This window comes from Drosophila takahashii, chromosome 2R (assembly GCF_030179915.1).
Source record: "Drosophila takahashii strain IR98-3 E-12201 chromosome 2R, DtakHiC1v2, whole genome shotgun sequence".
NCBI lineage: Eukaryota > Metazoa > Arthropoda > Insecta > Diptera > Drosophilidae > Drosophila > Drosophila takahashii.
The window spans coordinates 40,602,739-40,614,186 of record NC_091679.1 but is presented as its reverse complement, the minus strand read 5'-3'; the positions used below and the strand labels follow the sequence as shown (position 1 = coordinate 40,614,186).

The following is an 11,448-nucleotide window of genomic DNA, read 5'->3' as shown; positions in this document are numbered from 1 at the left end:
TGATCTCTTGTTGACACGCTGGCCAAGGGGACATGGCGCATAAAACACAGAGTTTAAACCAGCTATTAAACAGGAAAATCCGATATTGACATGAAAACATGTGTTTCCTTGTCGTCTTTATGATTAAGTCATTATACAGAAGAAACGTTTGATAGCACAAAAATTACAGATAACTAAAATGTATTTTTATTTAGTTGATTATGATATAATAATAATATAATGTTGAATCACATCAAGAACTTTGGTAATTTTAATTGTATGAATAATACATACTTTAATGCTAAAGATAAGAAAAGAAAACATTATTCGGATTATAAAATTTAAAAATTTTCAAATTACTAGAAGCTGTTTTTAGTTAGTTTCAATAGGTACTTTTAAACTAGTAAGTTAAAAAAGGGAACATACTGCATTGGCCTAAAAATATTGTGCCAAGAATTATTAATATATTTATATTAAAGTATATATACTTTTAATACAATTTAACTTAATTAAACTTAACTTTTATAGCTCTTTCAGATCCCGAATTCTTAATCATAAAATAATTGACAATGATGTTATTGATCAAGAGGTTAATTTATTGATTAGAGGTGACAATTTGGGTTATCCAATCAGTATGTTCTATGACATTGGTAAAAACTTGTAGGCCCTTGGATGTATAACTGACTATACCAAGCACGACGATCCATTCTTTTCCCGTATACATAATCTTTTTGGCCAACAAGTCGCCACGATTTCCGTAGTTATGACTCATTCCTTGGGGAGTCTGCAAACAAATTTGATTCGCTTCGATTGTATTTCCGATTATATATGAGCAGTAACGGGGATTAATGGGTGCCACATCTTTTTCCAATATGGTTATGTGATCTCCAGCTTGAACATAGTCGAATACGGTAAAGGGCAAGGTTGATTGGGCAGATTCCTGATGTTTTTTTTGGGTAAACATGCACAAAGGTTTCATTTTGTCTGCAAAAAATAAAATATTCAATAAATAAAGTCGCTGGGATCGCACCAAATATATTTTACCAATGGTTACCGGTCGATTCAGTTTAAGTATTGCGATATCATTTTTGAAATCTTGAGAAAATGCTGGGTGCTTGAACACGGAAAGTACTCTGAATTCATCATACGACCTTGGAGTTCCGGCCAAACCCACATCTCTGTAAAAAATGAGTTATTAATATTAAAACAGAAAATTGGTTTACATTAGTTGAAACTACTTACAGAGATGCAGCATCGTCTGGTAAACCTATGGCATTTGTGATGACAAATCCTGCAAATAGATTTAGTAATTATATTTAATTTCGATTGCTTGAGTTAGATACGTACTATCTGTGATAAGCCACCCTTGACCCTCGAAATTAAGTCCATAAATAAATGCCCGTAACTTCGTTGATAAGGTATTTCCACTGCAGTTTTCATACAGCCATATTCCTTGGCTTGGCATCTGCTTAGGCTTTTCTTCTTTTGGGGCAACCACTGGAGTTTCCTCGTAACGTTTTACTGTTCTCTCAAGCCATTCGACATAACTTGAAAGATCGGTATAAGCTCCGGCTTTATTGCAGCCGACACTTCCGTTGCTTCGGATCCCAAGCTGCACATGGCGAGGAAACGCTCTTGGAAGGCGGACATATTGAGTCAAAGGACTTCCGAGTTCGAGACGACAAGAGGCTGAAGTTGAGAAACTCTTGGCGCAAATTGGATTCGCAGCTAAGCTCGATTGGCAATTGTTCCGATTTAGCTTCCTAAGCCTAATGGCTTGAAGTCTATAATCTCCGGGGCTTGAAGCAAAAGCTTCAAATGTCCGCGAGTTCTCTACATGCCTCTTAAAATTCTTATCCAGATTTATGCATATTGGGTAAATAAAGTCTGAGGAGAACTGATATTAATATCATCTTTCAAGCAATACAATTGATTACTTGCCAGTAAATACAACTCTGCTTCTCAGTTTAAGAAGGCCTATATCATTCTGTTTATAATCTCTGTGCACCACTAAATTGCTGACAGCATATTCAGCGGATCCCAACACCACGGTTCTAAAAACAATAAATATTATTTCAAGAAATATCTATGTAGCGGATACTTACTTATATCCAGGAAGATATATGCAATGAGCAGCAGTTAAAACAAAATCTGAAGAAACATTTTCATATTTTATCTAAATTTTTATGTTGTACAAGAAATACGAACGCTTATGTATCAGGGTTCCGTGACACTGCAAATGTGTCTCATTTTTAATAGTTGCCAGCCAAGCATCATATTTTTCTGCTCTATGACTGGTGGTTGTTTTGAATGTGATTGAAGTTCCGCAGAACTCCACTAAGAACCGAAAAGCACCTACGTGGCTTATGAGCAAGAAAATCCAAACAAATGAAGTCTGCATATTACGAGAAACAAAATTGAAATGAACCATAAACTGTGAAATAAACTCTTATCAGTGCTCAAGTGCGCATTCCATTTTCTTTGTTTAGGCTGTTCTTTTATAATGGAACGATTTTCGATTAAAACTTAGCGTAAGTACTCGGAAAAAAAATTATAAGCTTCCATATCTTCATTATCTTCATCATTATAACGATCCAATTGGCTTCTTTTCAAACTAAGGATTTAAAATTTATTTATAAAACATAATTTTTTAAGTAAGTAAAAGATTTTCAATTTGTTTAAAGTCGTTTATATATAGTTGGTTCCGAATTGTTTAATAAATTTCTAGATTAAAGAACTAAAACCATTTTTTTTTAAAGGAACGACCCAAATCATATAATCATATAAAAAAAGTTAAAGATTAAACTGCTAAATAAAACCTCTATTCTTCTTTTCTTTATTTTTTTTATTTTCGTATTTCAAAAACGTAAGTCAACGTATAGATGTGCAGAAAAACTGCATGAGTTCGAGTTTAATCAAATAATTTTCATCTGACAGTTTACTTTCTCGCCTTTCATTCACCCAGTTTAAAATCCATCAACATAAAATATGCCCCATTGGATTTTTCGCAAATCCCGTTTAAATCGTCACTTAAAGCGATTTGTGACTCGACCCGAATGACTGCATTCGCCATGATGACCAGTATCCGTATCTGAACGATGTGGCGGCATTGCGAGTAACTGTATCTGTCCGCTCCATCTCGACTGGTGTTCTGGTTCTGGTGCCCAGCTGCTGGCCGGCGGAGTGGAGTCAACATTTGCGTTTTTGCGGCTGCGGCGGGCATAAAATTTCCTATGCATTCCGACCGCATTGAAATTTTCTCGTAATATTTGATTTGATTTTTAAACAAAACGCTGTACCCACGCCTAGTTAGAGTGAGATAGTGGCATTGTCAAGTGACGAGCGTTGGTCGGGCTGACATATTGACAAGGGGATTGGGATGGGTTGATGGTCATTCCATTCCGCTTTTATTAGCATGCCAGTGTAGCAACAACAAATCAGAATTATTTGACAACGCAGCTAATTTACATGAGCGTGCCAAAGGGGGGTGGGGTCATGGGGATATGGGGATGGGGGCTGGACAGACAGGAGCTGATACTCGTATCTCACATCCCGACAGCATGCGGCTTCTGTCTGCGGCTTCTTTCTGCGGCCTGGCCATGGATCTCTGGACCTGAAACTGGAATAAAACCGGAACTGAATCCGTCCATGGCCTCGTTGCCAAATCGTCGAACAGCATTTTAAGTGGGCAAAAAGTTAAAACCGCTTTCGACTTGCGTTCAATTTCATTTAATTACTTTGACGTAAATTTCGAAACTTTATTATCGATGCGGCAGGAGGGCAAGTAAGTGTTAACCCTCTGCCAGCCAATTACTGAATTTGCTTAAAAATCGGGATATCAGGGAAAATGTTTCGCAGAAGAGAATACATAAATATTTTCTTTAAAATGAAATCATTAAATATTTATAAAATAACTTAAGTAAATCATGGTAATTTCTTAAAAGTTTAGTGGGTTAAATTATAAATTATAAAGTTTACAAGCAAAAATTTCAGAAGAGCTGTTAAGTCAAGGTAGTATTCATTTGCACCTTTAATCGTTGCGGCACATCAATTTTCCAGAAAATTTAAATAAATCACTATGGACGGCAGTCCATGTAGTGACGAAGCGCACCAGGAGAGTGTGCGAAGGCGACTACTATATATACACGAAGAAATGAAAATCTACTGTGATGGTCCGATCATAATGAATAATACACCTATCGAAAGGTATTGCGAAAACTAACAGGATTGCATACCAAGACTTTAAGAAAATCAATTGGCTTGGGAGAGAGAGCGGTGAAAGTGAAAAAGTGAAAATTTCGAAATTTGGAGCTGTTGGGGCCGGTGGGGATAAATGCCCCCTCGCAATGTTTTAGTTGTATTCCTTTTGAAAATACCCGTCGAATGAGGGGTCATTTGTCAAAATCCGACTCTCCGTTCAAAAGTTATAGCCAAAATAAGATTTTCTTCTTCTTCCCAAAATGAAAATTTAATTCTGTTTGTCCACTTGTCCAAAATATGTTTTTTAAGTTCTGAAAATTTGATATGACGTTCATCACATCGATATAAAAAACTTTTGTTCTATCACTTTTGGAAAAACCCGCTAGTTTAGCGGGAAAACAGCTATAAGTAGCTAAAATTCGGAAAGCCGTAACTTCTATACTACTAAAGCTACAGGCTTGTGCTGCATCTCGTTTGAAAGGTATTTTTAAATGCTATAAACGCCTTCTATATGCAATTTGTGTAAATGTAATACTTAAAAAAATATGAACAAAAGACAATTTTTTAAAACTTTTTTTTTAGCTTTTTTTTATTTTTTTCAAAAACGGCTCTAACGATTTTCTTTAAAACCTTAAACTGTATAGCCCTTGAGATTCCTTAAATTTTGGTTTATAACACATTACTGTAAAAAGTCACGTTTAAAAGTTATTTTTATTCGAAAATAGCCACTTTTGCCAGCTCGAACAATTAACGCTCCCTGAGTATTGAATTTTGTGGGAGGGTATCCGAACTGTACTTTAGGGTCATGGAATCAGTAAATTTGCACTTAAGAGTTCCATATAGGAATCTTTTGTTCTACGACTTTTGGAAAAAGCCGCTACTTTAGCGGGAAAAAGCTAAAAATAGCTAAATTTCGTTAGTTTGTAAGTTCTACACTACTAAAGGTACAGACATGTACTATACCTCGTTTAAAAGGTATTTTGAAATACTTCAACGCCTTTTTAACTTAATTTGTTAACAATAGTTTAAAAATTATGATTGACCAATTTAAATTTAAATGTATATATTAGCTCCTATGAGAGCAAATGTAAACAAACAAAAACTTCTGATATCAAATAAAAACACCTCTTAACGAGGTAAAAAACTAGTGACGACCGCACCTTCAACATACAAAAGTTCTGATATCAACATTTGTGACGAAAAATTATTACACTCGTCATTAAATAGACTTTCTAATCTTTTCTCATTCGTCACGCTGCAATAGAAAATGCCTGTAAGGGGAAAAAGGCTGGAATAGTTTGCTAGGGCGGGCCGAATGAGAAAATATTAGAAAGTCTATTTAATGACGAGTGTAATAATTTTTCGTCACAAATGTTGATATCAGAACTTTTGTATGTTGAAGGTGCGGTCGTCACTAGTTTTTTACCTCGTTAAGAGGTGTTTTTATTTGATAAAAATTACAGCTCACGAAATATGACTATTAAATAGGCAGTATTTAAACAGCTTTTATATTTTAATCATGTGTCGAATTGTTTGCAAAATATTTCCTCTTTAAATATGATAAATTACCGAGTCTTTAGACAATAGAATCGATTTTAATTTAATAATTTCCTAGAATAATAATAATAATCTTGAATATATATTTTCTTATCAGGGGAATGCACACAAAAATAAGCAGTAGGTCTCATCTATTGTTATGTTAAAAGAAAAATAATATTATAAGTTGCATTAATACTTGAGAATCGTAATTTTATCGATTTGAGAATATTAATTAAAAATGTAAGTACAAAGATCAATTTCAATAAAGATTTTATTTTATCTTGTCTAAATAATTTTTTTCATTTCATTTAAAAATCGAAACATTTTCTTTTAACAATATCAATTAAAAACCCCATATCATCTTGAATCTGACAAAAATTTTTTTTGTGTGCACTTCTTAAGAATCGGGTGGAGAATGAAAGCATAATCAGCATCTTCATTAGGTTCTCGGAGAACAATAAATAGAGAGTGATGACTGGGAGAGAAACGCCCGCTCAGTGAAAGCGTGACAAAGAAAAGCCCCACCAGACACGCGATAACGACGACGCAATGTTACATATATGTAGGTACAAGTATGGGTACATGGCATTGGGAGTTTACACATGTCCGATATGGATCCGAGCATATACATATGTATATATGCAAATTTTTACTACCGGCAGATAGTGCTCGATGATAACAGGGCTGATTCCTATCTAAACTGTAACAGGTGCCCAGCAGACTCGAGAAACGCGATCCCCGCCGGGTCCCGAGATAAAATTGATTGATAAGGGGGGTTTTTGGGAGGGGGCGGAGGGGGTTGGTCGGGAAGAACACAAAGCTCAGAAAGAGAGCAGGAAAGCTTCGTCGCACATTTATTGCTATTTGTGCTTGCGGCTCGAGTTTCAATTTAGTCAATTTACCGTTACCGTTACCGCTGCACTCGATGAGCGTCGTCGAAGGGGATCGGGATCGTGATCGGGATCGGAATTGCGATCGTTATCGTAATGGAATGGAGCCATGGAGCAGTCGCAGCGGGAGCCGAAGTCGAGCGACTTCCATTGGATCATCCTGGCTGCACGACGAGCTTGTAAGTTGGGGGCTTCAGTTGAGGCCAGACCGCCGGTCGCGATCGATCTCTCTCTCTCTCTCTGTTTCTCCCGTTCGGAACTCAAACCTCCCCCACCCACGCCATGTGTTTTTGTTGTGAATGAGATCCCCCCGTTATAATAACCGTTGTTTTCCACCCTCTATCGCTTTAAAACCCCCCCTCCCATACCATCGTTCTTTGTCATGTATCGAAATAATGCGGAGAGCTCTTTTTGTTTCATCAATCGCCTGAACGGGAATGCCAATGATGAACTGCAGCAGCCGGGAGAACATGAGCCCACCTCCGCTCTTCTGGACTACTGCAAACGGAAGGTATGATGGGTGTGGTTGTGCTGGATGATCGGTCATCGAAATTGATTACCTAACACCCGAATCTCGTGGGAATCTCGCCCAAAAACAGTTCCTCCGTCCCTATGTGGCCATCCTGACGCTGGTGGGCCTGAATCCCATCTCCACCGATATGAGCAGTGTGCGGGCATGTTGCAGTTACGTCCAGGCTCTGATGGTTCTATTCGTCCTGCTGGTGGGATACCTTTTGCGGTACATATGCGGTTACAGGTGAGTGGCTTGAATAGCTTGAATAGCTTCAAAAGCAGGTCTGAATTGATAATACAACAGGGAAAGTGATTCACTGAAACAGAAAGCCAGTCAGTTTATCGCAACATGTAAGCAAACTACACTTAAAAGCAATCATATGTTCAAAGCTACGGTTTTTTATCAATTCATTTATTATTCCGGAAAAACAAACCTTCACAGCTTTAAACAAAAACAGTTCATTATTATCGGTTATTGGATGTGTCTGTAATAAATGAATAATATATCTTTAAAAACAAATGATGAAGTAATATGGTGTTCCTCACCAACTTTCAACTTTCCAACTTTTAATTCAAACAATTTAAAAATTAAAAAATAACAATTAAAATAACAGGTAAAACTGTTTTTTAGAAAACGTAAACAATCCCCTAGCGCATTAAATTATAAGTATTATACTTGAGAAGAAGATAGAAAAAAAAAAAAAAAAATTGTTGGAAAAAAAATCGCTAAGACAAGTTGATTACTACTTCTAAAATGCGTTTTCACTTAGGATACAATTTACATTGATGCTTAAAATTTTAAAAATCTTTAAGATTGATAACAAAAATATTCTTTTTAATAGTTACTCATTTTCCTTTAAATTATGATCCCTCTCTACTTATTCTAAACAATAACAAAAATATTCTTTTTAATAGTTACTCATTTTCCTTTAAATTATGATACCTCTCTACTTATTCTAACAATTTAAATACTACATATATTTTGCATTTACTGTACCCTATTATTATTTTTCATCATTAACATTATATCCCACTTTTTTCCCTTCCAGAGGCGATCGTGGCTTCACCAGCTACCGGGACATTCGACCCATTAGCAATGGGACAGATGGCGGAGCAGTTACTCCCAATACCATCGGAGAACTGCTCTTTGGATTTATAGTGCCCAGTGGCTTCAACCTCTTAGCTTTCGTGTCAGCTGTGTTGGTCTGCAAGGTGATCGACCACGAGCAGCTGCAGAATCTCATCGAGCGGGTCTTCCTGATGTCGGCCAAACCGAAGAGGCTCTGCCGAATGTTGTGGCTCTTTCTGGCCATTGCACTGGCCCTGCTGATTCTGCTCTTCGGCTACGCCTGCTGTGTGGTGATGATGCAGCCCAGCCAGATCGTCAAGGTGTCCTGGCTAGCAGAGGCCCTGAGTGACTGGGAGATGTGGCTGCGAGTGGGTCTGCTGGTCACCATACTCCTGCAAGATCTCGTGGAGATTATCATACTGAGCAACTACTATATCGAGTGCTATTTGCTGAGGATGCATTTGGAAACGCTGTCGCACAAGCTACTTATGCACTCCATCGATTCACTGGATTGGATGAGAGAAGTGCTGGAATTCCGCAAGCTGCTGGAGCGGCTAAATCAGCATGTTTCTATCCCGGTTTGCTTTCTGATTGTAATGAATCTGGCATACGCCTTCGCTGGCTTAGTGTACCTCTTCAAGGACTTTGATTTCCACTACTGCGCCTTGAAGCTCGTCCTACTGAACATTGCCAATGTGATGCTGTGGCTGTTCCTCGGTTTGCTACCCTTTTTCGTCGCCTCCTCGGTGACGCGCGTATGCCAAAATGCCCAGGCAAATGGTCATCAGATACGCGTGCGTCCCTTTGTCTACCACAATACCTCGGCGGAGGATCTCAACTCGACGCTGCTGTTCGCCGCCTCGCTGGACATGTCCGCCAAACTCTTCCGCATGCCCATCCAGCCGAATTACCTGTGCTTCGCCATCCTAGTCGTGGTCATTGTGATCCTCACGCTGGGCATGTGCCTGAATCTCACCGCCCTGGGCAAAGTATAACCACTATACCTATAATAATAAAGAATTATAGTATTTGTCTAGCTTACAACTTTGCGACCCAACTATCTGTGGATGCTGCTACGCAATTTATTTACAATTTATGGCTTCCGTCTACGAATTAGCTACTTATTTAGTACTCTAAAGTTTAGTCTCAGTTGCGGTTTCTCGATTTATCTGCCTACTACGAGTATGCACTTTGGTTTCAGCTCGTATCCTGGCAATCCTGCCAGCCGCGTCACCAGCCCAACCACGGCGGATGGTTGATCTTGGAGGGCGGGATGAAGGTGAGGTTAACCGGTATGTTAATCAGGGCGTGCACCCTCTTCAGTCGCTGCAGCGTCGACCGAATGATGACGCCGTTCTTGCCGAGCAAAAAGCCGGCCGGTATATTGGCGTCCCGCTGCGAGTTGTCGTGTATCATCTCGATGTAGTGCTCGAACTCTGGGGATCCGGGATTATACTCCGTGATGATGGCAGCCAAGGCGCCCGCTGCCTCCGCCTGCAGCGTTTTGGTGACGAAGGAGCACTCCCTGGAAGAAGGTAGACCATTAGAATTGGGCAAGGAAAGAGTGATGATTAGACATCGGATTTTAGGTGAAATCGTTTTTTTTTTAAATACGATTTAAAGCCACATTTAATTGCTTTCAAATTGCATTTATTCAGTTATAATTCGATTTAGGCCAAACTTAATTGAGATTTTTGTAAAAAAAATTTAACCGATCAAATGTGGCTTTAAATCATATTTAAAAAAAAAACGATTTCACCTAAAATCCGTTGTCTACTGATGATGAATGATTGAATGGAAAGAGGGTATGTATATATCTTTAATTGGGTAAATATTCATCTTTTAGAATCAGTATAAGTCCTGGTTCTCTGAAATGAGCGGTTGTCTAGACTCGGTGGGGACTCAGGTATAGAAAGTCGGCTTCCACCAGATAATCCTGGTAATTTTGTGGGTTCTGTGCCACCTTTCCTGGCATTTTCTTTATCCAGTTACATTTCAGTTGCTCTTCTTGATGACCGGATTCCTTGTTTGTTTAGTTTTCGGCAAATTTCTGGTAACGGATGCCTTTTGGAATGGGACTTTGAAATCATACACCTAGCGATTCTTCCAGACGGAATCTCCATGTATTAAGAAACTTGATGGACTTGGTTTAAAAGTGACATTTTTGTGGCACGTAACCAGATTGCGACATTGCTGATAATAACCTTTTTAATAGGCGAAACTCTTTTGAAACCAGACTGATATACTGATAGGTGAGTATTACTTCTTGGTATAGGTAAGTTAAAGACTGCTGATAAGGAGTGGCTAGGTATGGTGCCATCTACCAGGCACCTTCCATCACAGAAGATAAGTTTCAGGCACCCCAGCGATATAGTTCTCACCCCCTATCGATGAGTGCGACGCCCCCATTGAGATCCCGGGCGTTGCGGATCTCCTGGCAGGCGCCCGGCGGATCGGTGAGCACCAGCGGCACGCCCTCCAGCCGCTCCGAGAAGGCGGCTCCAAAGTCCTTGGCCGGGCGCAGCCGGTAGGTGTACTCCAGGTCCGAGGGCGAGAGGATTTCAAAAAACACGTCACCCGCTATTATGTCCTGCGTTGTGATCGGTATCGATATCGTGGTCTCGGCTCGGATGCAGCGGCTCAGTGTGGCGGCAAGCACTAACCAGACAATTAGCATTTTGGCCACGCACGCATAACTAATATAAAATGTTTGTTGCAAAAAAAAACAAACAATCGATACCAGGTGGTCCAAAAATTCTTATGGCGGTGGTGATGGACCGGCGTCGAAGGTGCCGCTGTGTCGATAGTATCGGTCATTCAAAACTATTTAAAGTATCGATTCCGTTCTAGAAGTGAGTTAAAATTACTAAATATTTTATATATTTATCTTAAATTATTATCCAAAAATCTTATATTTCATTTAATTTACTTTAATTTTTACAAAGAATATCCCTTATGCAAAAAATCGATAGTTGGTCCGTCGTTGCTGAATTGATAAAATTTCATAAAGATTTAAACAATTTCACGTTATTGTATTTTTAAAAAGAAACAAATAATTTTCGTTTATTAAACTACATTTTTGAGTTATGATTTGGTTACTAACCCCTAATGGATAAATCGATAATATGTTTCCTAAGTACTATTACGTTCATTTTGACTAAAATAAGTAATAGTAGACCCTCCTATTTTAGCTGAAAGCTATTTCGCCAGTTTTTCAATTAAAAATATACTTTTTTCTCAAAACAACCCTTTACTATG

The 11,448-nt window shown here is 38.5% G+C and overlaps 3 protein-coding genes across 3 annotated transcripts; 1 reads left to right on the top strand and 2 right to left on the bottom strand.

The window, feature by feature from the left end:
* Positions 1 to 554: 554 nt before the first annotated feature.
* Positions 555 to 2,387, bottom strand: LOC108058533 (uncharacterized). Its single transcript, XM_070213350.1, has 7 exons — positions 2,188 to 2,387; positions 2,085 to 2,130; positions 1,921 to 2,033; positions 1,327 to 1,866; positions 1,222 to 1,270; positions 1,024 to 1,157; positions 555 to 963 (listed from the first exon to the last, which is right to left on the bottom strand). Exons 1-7 carry the CDS (start codon positions 2,378 to 2,380, stop codon positions 575 to 577), a joined length of 1,464 nt encoding a protein of 487 aa, XP_070069451.1. The 5' UTR covers positions 2,381 to 2,387; the 3' UTR covers positions 555 to 574.
* Positions 2,388 to 6,628: 4,241 nt separating this feature from the next.
* GrlHz (Gustatory receptor-like Holozoa) lies at positions 6,629 to 9,247 on the top strand. Its single transcript, XM_017143306.3, has 4 exons — positions 6,629 to 6,787; positions 7,066 to 7,119; positions 7,208 to 7,365; positions 8,171 to 9,247. Exons 1-4 carry the CDS (start codon positions 6,644 to 6,646, stop codon positions 9,183 to 9,185), a joined length of 1,371 nt encoding a protein of 456 aa, XP_016998795.3. The 5' UTR covers positions 6,629 to 6,643; the 3' UTR covers positions 9,186 to 9,247.
* On the bottom strand, positions 9,219 to 10,956 carry LOC108058534 (PRADC1-like protein). The gene is made up of 2 exons (XM_017143309.3): positions 10,572 to 10,956; positions 9,219 to 9,715 (listed from the first exon to the last, which is right to left on the bottom strand). Exons 1-2 carry the CDS (start codon positions 10,865 to 10,867, stop codon positions 9,421 to 9,423), a joined length of 591 nt encoding a protein of 196 aa, XP_016998798.2. The 5' UTR covers positions 10,868 to 10,956; the 3' UTR covers positions 9,219 to 9,420.
* Positions 10,957 to 11,448: the final 492 nt, after the last annotated feature.